We start from the raw sequence: 21,888 nt of genomic DNA, 5'->3' as shown, positions 1-21,888 counted from the left end.
CAGGTTGTAAAGAGGTGGGAGCCCCGGGGATTCTCGCCACAGGAGGATTTGGAGGGGCAGAAGGTCTGAACACCGAGGAGCCAGATAGTCAGGCCTGACCTGCGTGGTGGCCTCACTCAGTGCACTCTAAGGAAGTCAATTTAAGCCAGGCACCAGTGGCTCATGCCTGTCATCCTAGCTACTCAGGAGGCTGAGATCTGAGGATCGCAGTTCAAAGCCAGCCTGGCCAGGAAAGTCCATAAGACTTCTACCTTCAATTAACCACTAGCCTTGAGCTGAAGAGCTGAGGGACAGCGCCCAGGCCCAGAGTTCATGCCCCACGACCAACAACAACAACAAAAATCAATTTAGAAAGGACATTGGTAACTTGCACTATTTGAATCTCAGAATGTGTTCACCAGAAGAATATTGATTGAAATGATGTTTAGATTGCCAGGTGAGCTCAACCGATGTAGTACTTGCTGGAGCAGGAATGGTAGGCACCAACAATGTGTGTGTGAGTGTGTGTATGTACGTGCACATGTGTGTGCATGCACACATGTGCCTTGCTGAAACTCAGGGAGCTTCCTACTCTCACTTTACTTTTGCACTCAAGGATGGTACTCTACCACTTGAGTCACACCTCTACCTCCGGCTTTTTAGTAGTTTTATGGAAATAAGAGTCTCATGGATTTTCCTGCTAGGCTGGCTTCAAATCACAGTCTTTAGATATTATCCTCCTGGGTAGCTAGGATCACAGATGTGAGCTACTAGTGCCCAGCAGTGCGTGAGACTCTTATCTCCGATTAATTAAAAAAAAGCTGGAAGTAGAGATGTGGCTAACGTGGTAGAGCTCAAGCTTTGATGGAAAAAGTGAGAGCACAAGTCCCTGAATTCAAGCCCCAGTATAGGTGTGCACACACATGTGCACACACACTACCCTTTATTTTCAGGCAGGAAAAGTTTATTTATTGAACTGTTGCCCCCACCGTACATGGTGGAGAGGCATGGCCGAAAAGGGACACTGCATTTTGAGAGGCCACAGATGCAGAGGGTGTGAAAATGTAGTCCTGCTCACATAGATGCCTTTTCTAAAATCCCAGAATGAAGACCACACACTTCACCTGCTTTCATCTGTCAGTTGCCTAAAGTTATTAATAGATGTCAAGCTCATCCCTCTTCTTTTAGCAGAGAAGGGTCACATTACAGGGGGCAAAGCGAAACGATAAAATGAGTGTCGGGATTTTTCGGTGTCAGCCATCCCTACTCTCTCTCTCTCTCTCTCTCTCTCTCTCTCTCTATCTATCTCTCTCTGTCGTGCTCTCCTAGAACCAAGGAGCCTTAGCAACAATGCCTCTGTTCAAACTGCCAGGTAGGTGTGCAGAAGAAGCGTTTGGAGAGCTCTGGTCCTATCATCTCAGTTTTGATAGTTCTGTACGTACGGCCCAGAATAACTTGAATAACACAGTTCAGGAGGAGGCAGAACAGCCTGTGTCTTTTTTGCTTTCGTTTGGGAGGAGGTTGAGCTCCCGTAGGAAGCTGTGAGCTGGTTAAGGTATATGCTGCTAGTTTAAGCAAAATCTGGGCTGTAACATTTCTGAGAGGAGCTATATGCAATGTCTCTAGCTGAATAGTTCATGAGCACCAGACCTCCATGCATTCGGGTGGATTTACAACCCTGGGTTGGTAACAGAGTAGTTAAAAAATAGCAGTCATAAGTATGTTTCACTATAGAAAGCAATGCATGTGTCATGTGAAATAAAAGAAAAATTACACTGAAAATGAAAGTAATAAACTCCTTTAGAAAAATTGGAAAATAGAATTGAGGCTATGACTCGGGTAGTAGAGTACTTAGTGAGCGTGAGACATGGAGTTCAAAGCCTAGCAACACCATCAAAAGATAAAATTTAAAAAAAACAACAACAACAAAACAGGCACTGGTGGCTCATGCTTATAATCCTAGCCACTCAGGAGGCTGAGATCTGAGGATCGCAGTTCAAAGCCAGCCCATGCAGGAAAGTCTGTAAGACTGACTCTTTTGTTTTTTGGTTTATTTATTTATTTATTTTGTTGGTCATGGGGCTTGAACTCTGGGCCCGGGCGCTGTCCCTCAGTTCTTCAGCTCAAGGCTAGCACCCTACCACTTGAGCCACAGCACCACTTCTGGTTTTCTAGTGGTTTATTGGAGATAAGAGTCTCAGGGACCTTCCTGCTAGAGCTGGCTTTGAACTGTGATCCTCAGATCCAGCCTCCTGAGAAGCTAGGATTACAGGAGTGAGCCACTGGAGCCTGGCGTCCTCAAGACTCTTATCTCCAATTAATCACAGAAAAAACTGGCAATGGCACTGTGGCTCAAGTGGTAGAACGCTAGCCTTGAGCAAAAAAGGGCTCAGGTACAGTGCCCCCAGGCCCAGAGTTCAAGCCCCAGGACTGGCAAAAAGAAAAGAAAAGAAACACAGGAACAAAACAAACCAGGATCTGGGTGTGATGGCTCACACTTGGAATGCTAGCTAATCAAGAGACTGAGATCTGAAGATCAGGGTTTGAAGCCAGCCTGGGCTGGCTTCCAGTTAACCACCAAAAAGATGGAAGTGGAACTGTGGCTCAAGTGGTAGAATGCTAGTCTTGAGTAAAAAGCTAAGTGAGACTCAAGACCCTGAGTTCAAGCCCCAGTACTGACACAATAAATTAGATAGATAGATAGACAGACAGACAGATGTATTCCAGTGTTTCTGACAGCAGCAAACTGTAGAGAAGTAGAAGCCTATTCTGGAACCATGTCTCTTTTGTGTATAGTCTGTATGTTTGTATTCCAAAGCACTAGCAAAAGCTACCCTGACTTCTGACAATTGTTCATATATTGTACCTTGTTTTATTTTACCTCATACAGCAGAAGGAAAACGTGAGTACCTTAGACTATTTTTTTTACTGCCATTTGCCAGAGTATCAGTGAAAGAAGTGATATTTTTCCTTAATTCAGAAGCATGGTTATTTCTCATCAGTGTTTATTCAATTACACCATTCAAACAATAAAGATTAAGCCTGGTGCCTATGGCTCATATTTGTAATCCCAGATACTCAGGCTGAAGTCTGATGCTCACTCTTGGAACCTAGTTTGAACAAATCTGAGACACTTACCACCAATTAATCTTGAATTAATAATGGTTAAATTATAGAGCTCCAGCCTTGAGCAAAAAACCAAGCCAAGAGCATGAAGCCCTGAATTCAAACCCTAGTATTGACTTACAAAGAAATTGAAAAGTAAACAAAGATTAATAATGACTGTAAAAAAATCCACACTTTCTTGGGTTGTAAAACCCACAAAAATTAAAACAATGCAAAATACCCACTATGTTTTAAAGAGACCCCATAGGGCACTTAATTGACATTTTGAAATCAAACACCACAGATCTGCCGAGGGGAGTTTATTGAGTCTAGTTTTAAATAATCCTCAAGTGTATTGGAAAAAGATTTTCTGTTATCAATTTTTGTGACCAGTTAAAATCAAAGTTCATTTTAGATAGTACTCTCGCTTCATTGTCTGCGCCCACGATCTAAATTCCTGATGTATGTCATTTACTGACCGGTGGTGGGGCTGTCTTTGTTTCCCCTCCAAGGCAGTCTTGTCTGCACATTAGTGCACACTGTGGAGAAATACACCTGCTTTTCTGGATGGGGTGGCTGGAGATGGAAGCATGATGATCTGCTCTTGAGGGCCTGGTACCTCTTCATGGTAGTCACCTGGTTTCTGAGTGGTAGTACATGGCTTTTGGAGGTCTGTCCTGAGGAAGCTTCATAACAACTTCCCAGAGCTGACTTACTAACCCTCTCCTCGTGAGGCTGAGCACCGAGTGCCCTGTGCTTGAGGCCATCTTGTCACCAGCATCTCCTCTCCACTCCAAGCCAGAGTTCTGTTCCCTCGTCCTGCTCCCCCTCCCCATTCTTTATCCAAATACAGATATTTTATCCTCAAAATGTTGCTACACAGGCTGGGAATGTGGCTTAGTGGTATAGTGCTAGCCTTGAGCAAAAAGCTGGGGGACAGTGCCCAGGCCCCGAGTTCAAGCGTCAGGACTGGGGAGGAAAAAATTCGCCACACAGACATCCATCCCATTATCTCAAGCAACAACAACAACAAGAATGAGTACCCATCTGTGCAAACCTACGGGACTGTTTCTCCTTGCTGAATTCAGTCTGTCACTTGACTGTATCAACTCATCCTTGAAAACACTAGCTTCCTCTGCCTTCCACCTTCTATGCCCACCGCCCCGCCTCCCTTCACTGTCACTGCTCCCAGAAGTATTTTTGAAAGGCCAGGCTCTCAAATTAGGGGTTCGGTTTCATGAGGTTGAAATAGCCACTTGGAAAGAACTATCAACCATGTACTTTTTCATAAACTAACTTCTGAGAGCAGCATTTCTACTTTTCAGCTGTTTAGTTCCAAAAGACATGATCTTAGTGTAGAGCAAGGACAGGGCTGCATGGGACTATGACACAGATAGGGAGAGGTGGTTCGGGACATGCAAACCAACAGGATTTGTGTTGGGACCTGGTTGCTGCACCTCCTGCAGCATTCAGGTCCAGATGAAGATTCTGTGCCGTTGTCATCTTCATCATGGTGACTGGCTGGCTGCTCCCCGCGTGCCCTTCTCAGTGCACAACGCCTTCCCTCACAGCATGCCATGCACTTTTAGCAAGCGAGCGCCTACTTGGAATGCTTGTGGGACGGCGCTATTTCTGGGAGTGGTTGGCAGGGGGGAAGGCCTTTTCCCCCATCAGCTGCCTGCTTAGTCATTCTGTTCATTTCTCTGTGGACCATGGTGCTTGCTGATGAGCTACTAACTGCCTCCCAAGATGCTTTCCATGGTCAGGCCCAGGCAGGCCTCTGCACTCAGTTGGACTGGCAGGACACTAACACGGATCTTACCTGATGGCCGGGGGACAACGTTCTGGGTGGGAGCCAGGGGTTAATATACACGCTTCCTCAGGTTCTAAGTCACACCAGCCATCCCTGTCTTAATGGCTCAAAGCGAACCTCAAACTCCAGTGCTGCCAATCGCATCCTTCCGTTGAACCTGGCATTTCACTCTCCTTACAGCACTTCCACATGCATTAATTAATGATCACCCTCAGTGTCTGACAGCACGCAGGTGTGAGCACCCTGCTCTGCAGACAACCAGACCAGAATAGCCCTGCACGGGTGGCTCACGTCTATAATCCCAGCTACTCAGGAGGCTGAGATCTGAGGATTGTGATTCAAAGCCAGCCTGATCAGAAAAGTGTGAGACTCTAATCTCTCATTAACCAGCAAAAAGCCAGAAAGCAAAAAGCCAGAAGTAGAGTGTGGGTCAAGTAGAAGAGCACCTGCCTTGACTGAAAAAGCCAAGCAAGAGCTGGAGGCCCTGAGTTCAGACGCCCAGTAATCAGCCCAAAGTGTGTGTGTGGGGGGGGGTACGAACACTAATGTGCAACAACCTCTTGCAGAAATCGATGATGCAATGCGCAGCTTTGCTGAGAAGGTCTTTGCCTCCGAGGTGAAGGATGAGGGAGGCCGGCATGAGCTCTCTCCCTTCGATGTGGACGAGATCTGTCCAATCTCTCTCCGGGAGATGCAGGCACACATGCTCCACATGGAGACTGTGTCCGTCTCCGTGGAGGGGAGGAGGTGGGTAAGGGAAGGAGGGAGGGAGGGCCAGAGGAGGGGTGGGGAGGGCCCCAGGCAGGAAGTTGGAGCAGACAGGCCTCGGGCTCTCCATCCACGGCACCACCCAGGGCACCAGCAGTGGACACAGAGGAGCAGCGGGACTCCGGTGTGTCACCTCCTGACCCACTGGAGGCTCCTGTGCCACGCACACTGGGTGTGCACATGCTCACCACGGAGATGGGAGTGGGCACCCAGCCTCAGTGGGCTGCATGCTGGGTGGTGGAAGGCGCTGTGCCTGGGCGCCATGGCCGTGCTCCGGCCAGCGCCCCACCTCCCCATTCACCACCCCCTGCAATGAAGACTGCAGAGCTGACCCTTGTTCTTCAATTCCAAATGCAGAAAAAAGCGTTTCCAGGGGCGGAAGACTGTGAACCTGTCCATTCCTCAGAGCGAGACGTCGTCCACCCAGCTGTCCCACATCGACGACTTCATCTCCTCCTCTCCCACCTACCAGGAAGTGCCCGACTTCCAGAGGGTGCAGATCACAGGCGACTACGCCTCCGGGGTGAGGGGTTCTGATTGCGGGAAGCATAGCACAGTCCTCCCTTGCAGCTCCATCATCCTTCCTTCCCACTGGCTCCTCCACTGGTGAACTCCAGCAGCGGCAAGGAATGGCTTACATTCCCACACTGCCATCCCCAGCCCTGGGCTGGTCTTGCTGGTGCTTCTGTAAGACAAGAAAGGAGGTCCCAAGAGTCCCAGGGGTGCCCAGCAGGGGCACGTCCTCTGGCAGCCAAGGGGATGGGGAAAGGCTTCAGGTAGCATCCATCAACTAAAGAGAAGCAGATCTGAGAAGGAGTGCTGAGAGAGAAGAAAGGAAGCCAAGGTGCTGTGGCTCACACCTGTCCTCCTAGCTACTCAAGAGGCTGAGATCTGAGGGTTGACGTTCGAAGCCAACCTAGGCAGACAAATGTGAGAGACTTGTATCTCTAGTGAACCAGCAAAAAGCTCCTGAAGTGGAGCTGTGGCTCCAATAGTAGAGTGCCATAGCCATGTGGGGAAAATCCAAGCAAGGAGGAGGAAGAGAAGGAAGAGGAGGAGGAAAAGGGCTGGGGGAAAAAGGAAGACAAAAGGTCATTAACAGAAGCTTTTGTTTTCTGCCCCAGTGAATGCTGGGATTTCAGGGCAGACCAGGCACTCTTGCAGTAGATGCCAGGAGCACAGGATGGGAGGCCTCAGTCACAGCCGCCTGCCCACCCATCCCCCCAACAGATGGCCAAGGAATAAATCTCTGCCCCTCGGGTTTGCAGCGTCAGCCCGTCTTGGTGAAGCTGCCATTGAGCCACGGGTCCCTGCTCCAAATATAGCTCTGCCGAGCAGCCCGGAGCCCCTCTCATGTAACCTGCCATTCAGGCCACCTCAACATGCCAGAGCAATGAAACCAAGCAGTGCTCGCTTCTCCTTATGGGACCAGAGTGGTCTGCAGACAACAGGGCTTTAGATACTCAACAGTTGACATGGGAATAGTAAATCGTGATAAGTCCATGGGACTTTGGAGGAGGCAGGAGTTCAAAAGAACATAAAGAAATGAGTAGATTGCCAGGCACTGCTGCCTCACCCTAGATCTGTCATCCTAGATGCTCAGAGGCTGAGATCCAGAGGATCTCCACCCAATGCCAGCCCAGGCAGAAATATCCAAGAGACTTCATCTCAAACCAGCAAAAAGCTGCACAAAAAGGTGTGACTCACTTGGTGGAACACCAACTGAGCAAGCAAGCCAAGCGAGCGAAAGACCCTGAGTTCAAACCCCAGGACTGGCAAAAAAAAAAAAAAAAAGTGTGTGTCTCCTTGTTTGGGGCCGCACTGACCCCGAGATGTCTCCCTGGCAGGTGGCAGTGGAGGATTTTGAGGTGGTGTGTCAGGGGCTGTATCGAGCGCTGTGTATCCGGGAGAAGTACATGCGCAAGTCCTCGCAGAGGTTCCCCAAGACCCCATCCAAGTACCTGAGGAACATTGATGGCAAAGCGTGGGTGGCCATAGAGAGCTTCTACCCAGGTAACTGGCCCCTGTGTCACCCTCGCCGGGAAGAGAGGCTCCGGGTTAACTAACTCAGACTGGATTTTAAATAAGCTACCCGAGTCTGGCAATGGAGGCCTAGCTGCTCAGGAGGCTGAGATCCCAGGTTCAAAGCTAGCCTGGGCAGCCAAGTTCATGAGACTCTTATCTTCAATTAACCACCAAAAAGCTGAGGTGGGGGGGGGGAGGGACAGGCAGCAGGTAGAATGGTGGCTCAAGTGTTAGAGCACTAATCTTGAGTGAAAAAGCCGAGGGACAGAGCCTAGGCCCTGAGTTCAAGCCCCAGCACCAACAAAGAATAAACAAACAAGCCTCTAGACTTGTGCATGAAAGTTTTATGGTATTTTGTTGTTGTGGAGTCACTGGAGGTAAGAGTCCCATCAATTTGTTTTCCTCGGCTGGCTTTGAAATGAGATCCTCAGATCTCAGCCCCAGGTAGGATTACAGGCCCCTCCCAGGAGAGGTGACTTTCTGATGTTTTCCTTGGGCCCAGGAGAAAGCCATATGAGCGAGTGTGTCCGCGGACCACAAGAGGCTGACAGTGCGGAATGCGCTCCTGGCCTTCAGGGCTGAAGCTGTCAACAGGGGAAGGAAGCAGACATTAACCCACTTAATCCTTTTGAAAATCCTTAGGTAGACTTCACATACCTGGCAAACGTCTTCAAAATAAGAATCAACCCGTGTAAGGGGAGTAGACTGTATTTCCCTTTATAGTCTGACCACTCCGTGTGGAGGACACAGTGTTTGTAGGGGAATGGAATCCCTTCGGGTGATACAAGAAGGTGATTACAGGTCACGTAGAAGGGTTTTACAGATAGGTGCCTGTAGCTCACACCTGTCATCCCAGCTACTTAGGAGATCTGAGGATCTCAGCTCAAAGCCAGCCTGGGCAGACAAATCCAAGAGACTCTTATCTCCAATTAACTATCAAAAAGGTGGAAGTTTGGGCTGGGAAGGTGGCTCAGTGGTAGAGTGCTTGCCTTGCATTCAAGAGGCCCTGGGTTCGATTCCTCAGCACCACATAAGCAGAAAAAGCTGGAAGTGGCGCTGTGGCTCAAGAGGTGGAGCACTAGCCTTGAGCTGAAGAGCTGAGGGACAGCTCTCAGGCCCAGAGTTCAGGCCCCACAACTGGCAAAAAAAAAGGGGGGGGTGGAAGTAGAGGTGTAGCTTAAGTGGTAGAGCATCAGCTTAAATGAAAAAGACAAGTCAGAGCCTGAAGCCCTGAATTTGAGCCTTAATACTGACACATACTAACACACAACATTTCTATCCAAATACCTTGGTTTAGGGAGACGTCTGACATTTGTGTGTGTGTGTGTGTGTGTGTGTGTGTCTGTGTCTGTGTCTGTGTGTGTGTCTGTGTGTGTGCTTGCATGCACATGCACGAGCTATAAGGGGACTTGAGCTCAGGACTTGGCGCTGTCCCTTAGCTTTATCTGCTCAAGGCTGGTGCTCTACCACTTGAGCCACATTTCTATTTTGGCTTTTTGCTGGTTAACTAGAAATAAGTCTCACAGACTTTCCTGCACAGACAGGATTAGAACCTTGATCCTCAGATCTCAGTCTCCTGAGTAGCTAGGATTACAGATGTGAGCCACTGGCATCTGGCAGAGTCACTTTGGAAAAATTAATGTGAAAACACACGAAATAAAGTTGGATAATGACAATGTATGAAGGATGGGATACCAAATAAGGAGATAAGCAGCATTTTGTGTTTTATTTTTCCGTGATCATTACCTCCAGTGCTGATATGTGACTGTGTTTTAGTCTTCACCCCTCCCCCAAAGAAGGGAGAAGACCCTTTCCGCACTGATGACCTTCCAGCCAACCTGGGCTGTCACCTCCAGATGAAAGGTGGCGTGGTTTACATCTACCCCAACGAAGCAGCGGCCAGCAAGAACGAGCCCACACCATACCCATACCCCAACTTGGAAGAGTTCTTGGATGACATGAACTTCCTGCTTGCCTTAATTGCCCAAGGGCCAGTGTAAGTGCTACGGAGCCCTGTCAGTGTCCTGCTCACCTTGTCCAAACACCACTCCAAACCCTTCGTGTAGATTGTTTCTCTTCATGACGGCTTTATGTGGGATTTTTAATTTATATATATATATATATATATATAATTGTTACTGAGACTGTGATTACATAAATTTCACATATTTCACAGTATTGTGGGATAGTGATATTAAGTTAAAGTCACAAGCACATTTTAACCTTCACAAGGCAAATTTCATTATCTTGGTCTATAAAGTTTGTGAATTCTATGAGCTTTGACAATACAGCTATTTCTTCCACATCAGGTAGTATTTACATTTCTTTCCTTTTGCTGTTTTCTCTTTCCCTCTCATTCCCTCCGTCCCATCGCTGCCATTGAGTTACTTAGTTCATTTTCACCAATGTCCAGTGCAGCTGATAGGCCCCTCAGTTGTATATTTTCCTGTTTCCCTCTGATTCTGTGTCCTCCTTCTAGCTTCCCTCAGATGTGCATATATATATATATATATATATATATATACATACATACATGTGTGTGTGTGTGTACATCATATATATATGGTCAAGAACATGGGATCGGGCTGGGAAGGTGGCTCAGTGGTAGAGCGCTTGCCTTGCATACTCAAGACCCTGGGTTCGATTCCTCAGCACCACATAAGCAAACAGAAAAAAGCCGGAAGTGGCGCTGTGGCTCAAGTGGTGGGGGGTTGGCTTGAGCTGAAGAGCTGAGGGACAGCACCCAGGCCCAGAGTTCAGGCCCCACGACCGGACCCAAAAAAAAAAAAAAAAAAAGAACATGGGATCATTTAGTAAGGATATGACAAAATGAGTGGAGGTCCTTTATTTCTCAAGTCCTGTTTATGTTGTCATGTCTCCTTGCATTTTGAATTTAACATCCACATATCAGGGAGACCATGTGCCATTTGCCTCTCTGTTCTTGACTTTCTTCACTCAAAATGATTTCTTCTAGTTCCATCCATTTCCCTGCGAATGCCATTATTTTGTCCTTTCTAATGGGTGCATAATATTCTATTTGTATAGGTACCACAACTTTTGGGTCCATTCGTCTGTGGTGGGGCATCTGGGTTGTTTCCATACCCTGCCTATTGTGAACAGTACAGCAATGAACATGGGTGTACAGGTGTCCTTGTCATATCCTGGTTCCTGTTGCTCAGGGTAGATGCCTAGGAGTGGTATGGCTGGGTCATAGAGGAGACCTATATTTAGCTTTCTGAGGTACCAAAATCTGAGGATCTTGATTCAAAGTCAGCCACTGTAGAAAAGTCCACAAGACTCTTATCTCCAATTAACCAGCACATGAGTAGAGTGGAGCTGTGGCTCAAGTGGTAGAGCAGCACCCTTGAGTGAAAAAGCCAAGAGCATGAGTCCCCAAGTTCAAGCCCCAGTACTGGCACAAAAGAAATGCCTCCAAAGTCCTCCCTCAAATTCTATCCAGCTTTAATGAAAAAAACAGAGCTCAGTAGCCAGCTTGTTAAGGAACCTGAACATCCGATCCCATAGCTGTTTCCTGTGTGTCATTTGAGCCATGAGGACCTCGAAGCTGTGGCTGTTTTCTGCATGTTTTGTTTCTGGTTTTTTTTTTAGAATTATGTAATTTTATTTTTCACAGTAAGACCTACACCCACCGGCGCCTAAAGTTCCTCTCATCCAAGTTCCAGGTTCATCAGATGCTGAATGAGATGGATGAGATGAAGGAACTAAAGAACAACCCACACCGAGACTTCTACAACTGCAGGAAGGTAACTGGCCAGGCGGGGGGGCTGGCGGGCAGCTGGGCAGCCAGGCAGAGAGCCAGGCCCCTCAGAGCTGGGAGTCCTCTTGGAGGACAACACCACTCTCTGATTGATCTAAAACTTCTCCAGGTAGTGAAAGCAAATGGATCATGTCTAAAAGATTAAAAGAATAATTTCTACTAGGCACCCACACCTGTGATCCTAGTTACTCAGGAGGCTGAGATCTGAGGATCATGGTTCAAAGCCAGCCAAAGCAGAAAGTTTAGAGAAGCTTACCTCCCAGGAAACACCAAAAAGCTAGAAAGGCAGCTGCAGCTCAAGTGATAGCCAGAAAAGCACAAGGAAAATTTGTGGCCCTGAGTTCAATCCCAGTAGCAGAACAAAAGAGAAAGAATTTATCTTTTACTTTAAGAAATAACTGAAATGTACTTATGTAACCGTAACCCCTCTGGATATCACCTTAATAACAAGAATAAATTTTTTTTTAATGTATCTACCACATATCCTGTGCCATGGCTTTGAAACAAAGCATGATATGCGTGTGTGTGTGTGTGTGTGTGTGTGTGTGTGTGTTGGTACTAGGGCTTGAACCCAAGATGTCATGCTTGCTCTGCTGGCACTCCATCATGTGAGCACTGCCTCGAGCCTCGCTGTTTGCTGGTTATGCTGCAGATTTATTCTTGCAGCCTTTCTGTCTGGGCTGGCTGCCAAGAGTTCTCCAGATCTCAGCCTCCCACATCATTCAGATCCCAGCTGTAGGCAGTGGATCCCTTGTCTGAGAAGGGAGCTGTAATGGCAGGATTGCCTGCTCAGCATTTCCAGTGGGGAGGATGGGTGTGTAACTCCAGAAGTAAACAGCACACTGCATGTAATCCAGATGCCACGTGTGTGTGTGTGTGTGTGTGTGTGTGTGTGTGTGTGTGTGTGTGTATGTCCATTCTGGAGCTTGAACTCAGGGACTTGGTGCTGACCCTTAGTTTTTTCACTCAAGGCTGATGCTCTACCACTTGAGCCACAGCTCTACTTCTGACTCTTTGGTGGTTTGTTGGAGATAAGAGTCTCATGCATGGACGTTCTGGCCTAGGCTGGCTTTGAATCTTGGTCCTCAGCTCTCAGCCTCAGGAGTAGCTGGGATTACACGTGTGAGCCATCGGCCCATTTTCATATCGTGTGACTCTCAGGGTGCTGCAGGTGTCTCAGCCTGTCCCGTGTCCTGGAGCTCACTGCTGGTTTTTTCTCTGTGCACACAGGTGGACACCCACATCCACGCGGCAGCCTGCATGAACCAGAAACATCTCTTGCGCTTTATTAAGAAATCCTACCAGGTGGATGCAGACAGAGTGGTCTATAGCACCAAAGAGAAGAAGCTGACCTTAAAGGAGCTTTTTGCTAAATTAAAAATGCATCCCTATGACCTGACGGTTGACTCTCTGGATGTTCACGCTGTAGGTTGGACAGATGTTGTTCCGCTCTCCCTTATTATAGCTCCTCTTTCTCTACCTTGGCTGGCTTTGAGGTCCGCTCATTGCCGATTGTGCCCGAGTCCACGGCTGGAATCCAGTCTCTTCCGTGCCTGAGCCTGTGCCCGTGCTGCATGGTCACTGCCCGGCCGGCCCTGCCACTCACGCAGCACTGCTGCTCTTTCCTGACTCAGGGGCGCCAGACGTTCCAGCGCTTCGACAAGTTCAACGACAAGTACAACCCCGTGGGGGCCAGCGAGTTGCGGGACCTCTACCTGAAGACAGACAACTTTATCAACGGGGAGTACTTTGCCACCATCATCAAGGTGGGAGCCCGGCATAGTTCTGGAGGAGGCAGGGGTGGGGCTGGCTTAATCTCTCATCCATTAACCTTTGATGCTTTTCCATCCCCTTTCACATGTGCTGTCTGGAGTGCCCTGCTGTTCAGCCTACGTCCCTCAGGCCTGCCTGCCCGAGGACTGGCATGAGCTCCTGGCTTTGTACTCCCCTCTCTCTCTTCAGGAAGTTGGCACAGACCTGGTGGAGGCCAAGTACCAGCACGCAGAGCCCCGCCTGTCCATCTATGGCCGCAGCCCTGACGAGTGGAGCAAACTCGCCTCCTGGTTTGTCTGCAACCGCATCTACTGCCCCAACATGACGTGGATGGTCCAGGTCCCCAGGATCTAGTACGTGCCCAACCCCAACACAGCCTGCCTGCCCCCAACACAGCAGGAAGGAGGCTGCTGTTGGGTCTCACCTGTAATCCCTGCTACTTACAGGGCTGAGATCTGAGGATCACGGTTTGAAGCCAGCCCAGGTGGGAAAATTGGGAGTGACTATTATTCTAATGAACCAGCAAAAATCTGAAATAGGGGTGTGGCTCAAGTGGTAGAGCCAGCCTTGAATGGAAAAAAGCCAAGTGAGAGTATAAGGCATGCACGCACACACATACACATGCATACACACATGCACACACTTGCACACTGTACAGATCACTAGGTCAAAAACCAGTCCTAGGGACTGGATGCTAGGATTTACCCCACATGGTTCAGTGCTCTCTACCAAACAGGAGGAAGGTTATTTCAGTGCAGATTTCTAGCCGGAAACTAAGAACTGAATACATTTTAGAACACACACCTTGGTGTGTTTTTTTTTGGGGGGGGGGTCCAGTCGTGGGGCCTGAACTCTGGGCCTGGGCGCTGTCCCTCAGCTCTTCAGCTCAAGGCTAGCGCTCTACCACTTGAGCCACAGCGCCACTTCTGGCTTTTTTCTTTTTGCTTATGTGGTGTTGAGGAATCGAACCCAGTGCCTCATGCATGCAAGGCAAGCGCTCTACCACTGAGCCACCTTCCCAACCCCGACACCTTGGTATTTTTTCATGTCCCATGTTCATTTGCACTGAGCAGGGACCTCTCCACCGTCTGCCTGATGAGCCCACATGACCCGGGCTAGCCTGGAACTGGGGGCCCCCTGCCTCAGGCCCAGCTTTACAGGATTGCCATCCCCAGCTCGCCCTCCCCAGAGCCCTCCCCACAGGCTGCTGGCTGCCTGACCACAGCACTGCAGTGCTCCACACGCCCTGGCTACCCTCCTCCATCCCGGAGCTCTCCAGCTTAAGGCTGGCGCTCTACCACTTGAGCCACAGCACCACTTCTGGCTTTTTCTGCTTATGTGGTGCTGAGAAATCGAACCCAGGGCCTCATGCATGCGAGGCAAACACTACCACTGAGCCACTTTCCCAGCCTCAGCACCCGGAACTTTTATCTAGCTCCTTTCCACACTCTCTGGCACACCCCCACACCCACTCCTGGGCTTGGTCACCTCATCACACCCTAGCCGTGTGGTCTGTGACCTCCCTATGCCTCAAGAGAGGCAAAAACGGTGCCCAAGTCACAACACAGTTCCTAGGAGGGCCAGCCTAGGGTTTTGTGGTGTTTTTGTTTTTTGTTTTTTTTTGCCAGTACTCAGGCTTAAACACAGGGCTTCTTGTTCCACTCAAGGCTAGCACTCTACCACTTGAGTCAAGTTTCCACTCTGGCTTCTGGCTAACTGGAGAAATCAATGTCAGCTTTGTCTGCCCTAGGCTGGCTTTGAACTGTGATCCTCAGATCTCAGTCTCCTGAGCCACTGGCAGCTGCCTCGTTAATACTTTTCATAACTGAGAAAAGTGACTGTGCCACTTGAAGGGCTGAAGCTTGTTGGGACCCCAGAAGGGAGCCCTCGATAACCAACCATGCTAGCTGCCTTTTCCACCATGCACCCCTGAACCTCCAGCATGCCCCTGTTGTGCTCCTCATTCTCTGTAGACAAGATAGGAGCCCCTGGTCTGTTCCTCAGACCAGCCTAAGCTTGAAGCACATTCTGTCAAACTTCAGCAATGCCACCTCCAGATGGACTTTGCAAAGCCAAGAATTTGATAATGACAGCCTTTTTTGTTTTTGTTTTGTTTTTTGCTGGTCCTGGACCTTGAACTCAAGGCCTGGCTTCTGTCCTTGAGCCTCTCTGTGCTCAAGGAAGTCACTGTACCACTTTGAGCCACAGTGCCACTTCGGCTTTTTCTGTGTATGTGGTACTGAGGAATCAAACCCAGGGCTTCATGCATGCTTGGCAAGCCACTGAGCCACCTTCCCAGCCCATGACAGCCTTCTTGACAGGCATTTGGGAAGAATACAGAGGGCAGATGTGGTCAAGGCATTTTGTGTGTGTGTGTGTGTATGTATGCATATGCCTGAGCGCACACCAGTCCTAGGACTTGAACTCAGGGCCTTGCACTCTTATTTGGTGTTTGTGCTCAAGGCTAGCACTCTACCACTTGAGCCACAGCTCCACTTCTGGCTGTTTGCTGGTTAATTGGAAACGAGTTTTCTGCCCAGGCTGGGCTTCAAACTGTGATCCTCAGATCTCAGCCTTCTGAGTAGCCAGGATGACAGGTGTGAGCCACAGATGCCCAGCTCTGAATCATCATCCCGCACACAAGTACTTGGTCCTTGATTCCCTACCCTGAAGCCATCAACCCTAAAATGTTTCCTTTATTTATTTATTTTGGCGGTTGTGGGGCTTGAACTCTGGGCCTGGGCGCTGTCCCTCAGCTCTTCAGCTCAAGGCTAGCGCTCTACCACTTGAGCCACAGCGCCACTTCCGGTTTTCTGGTGGTTTATTGGAGATAGGAGTCTCACGGTCTCTCCTGCCCGGGCTGGCGAACCGCGATCCTCAGATCTCAGCCTCCTGAGTAGCTAGCATTACAGGCGTGAGCCACCAGCGCCCGGCTGTTTCCTTTATTTTTAATTTCCTCTTCTTCTTCCTTCAGTGATGTATTCCGAACAAAGAATTTCCTGCCACACTTTGGAAAGATGCTGGAGAATATTTTCATGCCAGTGTTCGAAGCCACCATCAACCCCCAGGCTCACCCGGAGCTCAGCATCTTCCTCAAGCATGTAAGCCTGACCCCTGCACGCAGGCCTGCCTGTAGGGAGCTGCTCAGGAACTTACCCCTCCCCACCATGTTATATCCTTGTGTTTATGTGTTTATACCTCCTCCTTTCCTTGAAAGTTTTCCCTCTTCTATGTTTGTTTGTGCCTGAACAGGGGCTTGAACGCAGGGTCTTACATTCTGGGTTGGCTTTTTCACACAAGGCTGGTACTCTACCATTTGAGCCACAGCTTTTTGCTGGTTAATCATAGATCAGAGTCTCATGGGCTTCCCCACCCAAGCTGGCTTGGAACCTCAAGCCTCAGATCTCAGCCTCCTGGGTAGCTAGGATTGGAGGTGTGAGCCACTGGTACCTGGCCTGAAAGTCTGTTTCTTGACAGATTACTGGCTTTGACAGCGTGGATGATGAGTCCAAACACAGTGGCCACATGTTCTCCTCCAAGAGTCCCAAACCTGAGGACTGGACAATGGAAAAGAATCCGTCCTACACTTACTATGCCTACTACATGTATGCAAACATCACCATACTCAATAGCCTGCGAAAGTAAGTACCACCCACCCCGCTGGGGGAGCGGCTCCCTCCAGCTCTTTCCTCCTGCCCTGTGGTTCTCTGTCCAGGGCCTCCACGCACCTGTGTGGTATTTCTGATTGGCCTAAACACACATTTCTTTCCTTAATTTTTCCTTCAGTTTATTCATTTAGGGCCAGGAATAGACACTCTTGTTGCTTTCAGTAACTTACTTATCTTGCATTGGAAATTTAGATATTTGCACTTTTCACTTATACGATTTATTATAAAACCTCTTGTGTCTTACTCTTCTACATATCTCTGGGTAAGGAACAGATGAAATCATAATGGTTATAATGCCCCAGGAGACAAGTCTGATTCACTCTTATCTCCAATGAACCAGCACAAAGCCAGAAGTAGAGGTGTGGCTCAAGGGGCAGAGCCAGCTGAGAGCAAGAAGGCCAGCAGAGTCTGAGGCCCTGAGTTCAAGCCTCAGTACCTGCACACATGGAAAGGTTTCTAGTCAGATAGTTAAGACAATAATTTCGAATCATGTGTCCCCAAATCCTTACAGTACAGCTGCTCCCTTCCCAACTGTTGATTTTTTTTGTTTGTTTGGTTGTGGGACTTGAACTCTGGGCCTGGGCACTGTCTCTGAGCTCTTCAGCTCAAGGCTAGTGCTCTACCACTTGAGCCTCAGCGCCACTTCCAGCTTTTTCTGTGTATGTGGTGCTGAGGAATCGAACCCAGGACCTCATGCTTGCAAGGCAAGCACTCTACCGCTGAGCCTACCTTCCCAGCCCAACTGTTGATTTTTTTTTTAGACACTGCAGTTCCTACAGTGGTTTCCTCTCCGCAGGGAGCGTGGCATGAACACATTTCTGTTCCGGCCTCACTGTGGAGAAGCTGGGGCTCTCACCCACCTCATGACAGCGTTCATGATAGCGGATAATATCTCTCATGGCCTCAACTTAAAAAAGGTGAGTTGGAGGTGCTTCTTTTTCCTTTTGTGTTTTGTTTTGTTTTGTTTGGGTTGTGGGGCTTGAACTCAGGGCCTGGGTGTTGTCCCTGAGCTCTTTCGCTCAAGGCTAGTGCTCTACCACTTGAGCCATAGCACCACTTCTGGGCTTTGAGTGGTTAACTGGAGATTAAGAATCTCATGGATTTTCCTGCCCAGGCTGGCTTGGAATCACAATCCTCAGATCTCAGCCTTCTGAGTAGCTAGGATTATAGGTGTGAGCCACCAGCCCCTTTAGATTGGAGTTGGAGGTATCTTCTTTGTCCTGCTACCGCGGGGTTACAAGTCCTTACCAACACTGGGATCTAATTCATGTAGAGCATAATTTTTTTTTTTGCCAGTCTTGGGTCTTGAACTCAGGGCCTGGGCACTGTCCCTGAGCTTCTTTTGCTCAAGGCTAGCACTCTACCACTTGCCAGCTTTTTCTGTGTATGTGGTACTGAGGAGGGCTTATGCATGCTAGGCAAGTACTCTACCACTGAGCGTAAGTTTTTCAGTTAGGCATACACCTGTAATTCCAGCTACTCAGAAGGCTGAGAGCTGAGGATCAAGGTTCAAAGTCAGCTAAGATAGAAAAGTCTGTGGGACTCTTATCTCCAATTATCCAATAGAAAGCCAGAAGTGGAGAAGTAGCTCAAGTGGTAGAGAGGAAAAAGCTAAGGGTCAGAGCCCAGGCCCTGAGTTCAAGCCCTAGTTGCTTCTCCAGCTGAGTTAATACAGATCACAAAAGAATTCTAACTCAGACTCTACCAGGGATAAGTCCGAGGCAGCCTAGCTTCCCCTGGAGCTAGATCAGGCCAGATTTCTTGTTAGAGCATGCGTTCGAATGTCTCTTGTAGGAGTCAGAGCTTTCGTGTAGCTAGGAAAAAAGCTCTCAGGGCAGAGTCTTTGAGCTAAGTCAGATAGCCCAGACAAGAGATGGAGCAAATTAAAGCTCAAATTTAAACAACTCTTGAGTGGACTCATACTTCAGAAGATGAATGATGCCAGATACATTTATTTTAAATAGTTTTCATATTAAAAATACTAAAATCCTTCTTTACAAGAGTTAAAGAGCGACTGTGTTGTTGAAAGGGAACCGAGAAGCTGTCTGGGGCACGAGGTTCTGTCTGTCTGTTAATGATTCTCCCTTTTCCTTTCAGAGTGCGGTGTTGCAGTACTTGTTTTTCTTAGCCCAGATTCCCATTGCCATGTCGCCGTTAAGTAACAACAGCCTTTTTCTCGAATATGCCAAAAATCCCTTTCTAGATTTCCTCCAGAAAGGGCTAATGATCTCCCTGTCTACAGATGACCCCATGCAATTCCACTTCACTAAGGTATACATGTGTGATTATTTATCTAGTGCTGTATTGAGGCTTGCACTCAGGGCCTCAAACTTTTGCTTAGCTTTTTTTGCTCAAGGCTAGCGCTCTACCAATTGAGCTACAGCTTCACTTCTAGCTTTTTGGTGGCTCACTGGAAATAAAGTCTCTTGGATTTTTCCTGCTGAGGCGGGCTTTGAACTCAGATCCTCAGCTCTCAGCCTCCTGAGTAGCTGGCATGCCAGGTATGAGCTACTGGTGCCTGCCTTACATGTGAGATCTTGAGCAATACAAGTATGTTTTACTGAGCCATTATTTTCCACCCTAAACATGAAAGCCAAATGAAGATACTTCATTATTGTCGTTGTAAGGTACATATCATTTCTTTTGTTAATGCATTCTTCCTCTCTTTCTCCACTTAAAAATTACTGCAGGAGCCCCTGATGGAGGAATATGCCATTGCTGCCCAGGTCTTCAAGCTGAGCACCTGTGACATGTGCGAAGTAGCGAGAAACAGTGTTCTGCAGTGTGGGCTTTCTCACCAGGTATATCTGTCCTTAACTGGCTCCTCCTCTGGATGGAGGGTCTGATGACTTGAATACTGGAAAATCAGTTGGGGACACACATACAGAAAAGCTGTCCTATGAGCTGGGCACAATGGGTCACATCTGTAGTCTCAGGTGTTTGGGAGGCAGAGATAGGATGATCACCATTCCAGGCTAGTCTAACATTCTTTTTTCTTTTTTTTGGTCCAGTTTTGGAGCCTGAACTCTGGGCCTGAGCACTGTCCCTCAGCTCTTCAGCTCAAGGCTAGTGCCCTACCACTTGAGCCACAGCGCCACTTCCAGCTTTTTTCTTATGTGGTGCTGAGGAATTGAACCCAGGGCCTCAGGCATGCAAGGCAAGCGCTCTACCACTGAGCCACCTTCCCAGCCCTAGTCTAACATTCTTGACAGTTAACTGGAGGTAGAGTCTTTCCGACTTTTCTGCCTGGGCTGGCTTCAAATGGCGATCCTCAGATCTCTGTGTCCTGAGAAAGTAGGCCTACAGGAGTAGGACGCAGATGCTAGCCTGGGAGATGCAATCACTGCCTGCATCAAGGTTAAAAGCAACAACAATCTGCTTCCATGTATCTTGCAGGAGAAAGTCAAGTTTCTGGGTGATAATTACCTTGAGGAAGGACCACTTGGCAACGACATCCGGAGAACAAATGTGGCCCAGATCCGCATGGCCTATCGCTACGAGACCTGGTGTTATGAGCTCAATTTAATGGCAGAGGGCCTTAAATCCACAGAATAAAGTAAATAAGTTTATACCAGGCATGACATTTCTGCTGTGGTGTCTCAATCAGCACTGGTTATGGAATCCCTATTAGAAGCCCAGGATTAAATAAGATGCTTCACAGATACAATTTCACTTAATCTTTTCCATAACTTTATAAAGCAGATATTGTGAGAAAAGTGAATAAAGTTAGTAAGGCTAACCTCTCAGACGAGAAAACACCTATTGACAACTAGGTTTGTCTGATTCCAGAAGCTCTGTAACTTTCAGGAATAACTGTTATCAAAGCCAGATAAAGCTGGCACCTATGGCTCACACCTGTAATTTTAGCTCCTCAGGAAGCTGAGATCTGAGGATCTGTTGAAAGCCAGCCTGGGCAGAAAAGTTTGTGTGAAGTCGGGCACTGGTGGCTCACAACTGTAATCTTAGCTACTCAAGGAGGCTGATGTCTGAGGATCACAGTTCAAAGCCAGCCTAGGCAGGAAAGTCTGTGAGACTCTTATCTCCAATGAACCACCAGGAAATGGGAAGTGGCTCAAGTGGTAGAGTGCTAGCCTTGAGCTGAAGAGCTGAGGGCCAGCACCCAGGCCTAGAGTTCAAACCCCACAACTGACAAAAAAGAAAAAAGAAAGAAAGAAAAAAAGAAAGAGAGAGAGGGAGGGAATGAGGGAGGAAGGAAGGAAAAGTTCATGTGACTTCATCTTCAATTAACCACAAAAAAACAAAAACAAAACAAAACAGAAGTTGAGCTGTGGCTTAAGTAGTAAAAATGCCAAATGAGAGAAAGCAGGCCTTGAGTTCAAACCCAACTACCAGAACAAAAAAAGCCAACTACAAATGCATGCGAATGCCTTGATACTGAGAAAATACAGGGTTTTAGTTAATAGAATCAAACCTCATTAAGGCACTCAGAATAATTTTAAAGCTCTTTGACACAGAAGTATAGTGGCACAGACCAAGAGAGAATGGGCACTTGCCAATATAGACATCAGCATTTATGAGTCCTTCTCGGGGAAGATTTGTCTTAGAAGAGGATTCTCAAAGTTACACGTGTAACTTTCCAGCAGTATACCTATTACTCTTTAGGAGAAACTCCAGATATCCAGATTCTATTTCCACACATATAACTATGTTGCCACCTAGTGGCAGGGCTGATACTTCAATTTATTTGATAAGCAATGATTGATCCAAATGCAAAGTCTCAGGTTCTAGACATTGAAGACATAGAGAATAGGTATTCATGTCCTGGCTGGGAAGGTAGCCCAGTGGTAGAGCGCTTGCCTTGCATGCATCAGACCCTGGGTTCCATTCCTCAGCACCACATAAGCAAAAAGAAAAAAAAAGCCGGAAGTGGCGCTGTGGTAGAGCGCTAGCCTTGAGCTGAAGAGCTGAGGGACAGCGCCCAGGCCCAGAGTTCAGGCCCCATGACCGGACCCCCCCCC

The 21,888-nt window shown here is 48.1% G+C and overlaps 1 protein-coding gene across 2 annotated transcripts; it reads left to right on the top strand.

Annotated features, from left to right (window-relative positions):
- The first annotated feature begins 1,329 nt into the window (after positions 1–1,329).
- Ampd1 (adenosine monophosphate deaminase 1) lies at positions 1,330–20,464 on the top strand. 2 transcript variants are annotated; one of them, XM_013024667.1, is made up of 16 exons: positions 1,330–1,351; positions 2,870–2,881; positions 5,464–5,644; positions 6,023–6,188; positions 7,513–7,678; positions 9,467–9,686; positions 11,325–11,454; positions 12,699–12,893; positions 13,103–13,234; positions 13,431–13,594; positions 16,216–16,342; positions 16,719–16,882; positions 17,706–17,826; positions 19,007–19,180; positions 19,600–19,710; positions 20,306–20,464. In XM_013024667.1, exons 1-16 carry the CDS (start codon positions 1,330–1,332, stop codon positions 20,462–20,464), a joined length of 2,244 nt encoding a protein of 747 aa, XP_012880121.1. The 2 variants fall into 2 exon arrangements, with proteins under 2 accessions (XP_012880121.1, XP_012880120.1); XM_013024666.1 differs by lacking the exon at positions 2,870–2,881.
- Positions 20,465–21,888: the final 1,424 nt, after the last annotated feature.

The sequence above is a fragment of the Dipodomys ordii genome, unplaced genomic scaffold (assembly GCF_000151885.1).
Source record: "Dipodomys ordii isolate 6190 unplaced genomic scaffold, Dord_2.0 Scaffold78, whole genome shotgun sequence".
Lineage (NCBI taxonomy): Eukaryota > Metazoa > Chordata > Mammalia > Rodentia > Heteromyidae > Dipodomys > Dipodomys ordii.
Note: the sequence above shows the minus strand (reverse complement) of the source record. Positions and strands in the feature narration are given on the sequence as shown.

What these genes read in the sequence shown, in the direction of transcription:
- Ampd1 (XM_013024667.1), top strand. Translation starts at nt 1,330, where the DNA reads ATGCCTCTGTTCAAACTGCCAG. An exon ending in GTCCAGGTCCCCAGGATCTA is followed by an intron (nt 13,595 to 16,215) that starts GTACGTGCCCAA and finishes TTCTTCCTTCAG; the next exon opens with TGATGTATTCCGAACAAAGA. An exon ending in TCAGCATCTTCCTCAAGCAT is followed by an intron (nt 16,343 to 16,718) that starts GTAAGCCTGACC and finishes GTTTCTTGACAG; the next exon opens with ATTACTGGCTTTGACAGCGT.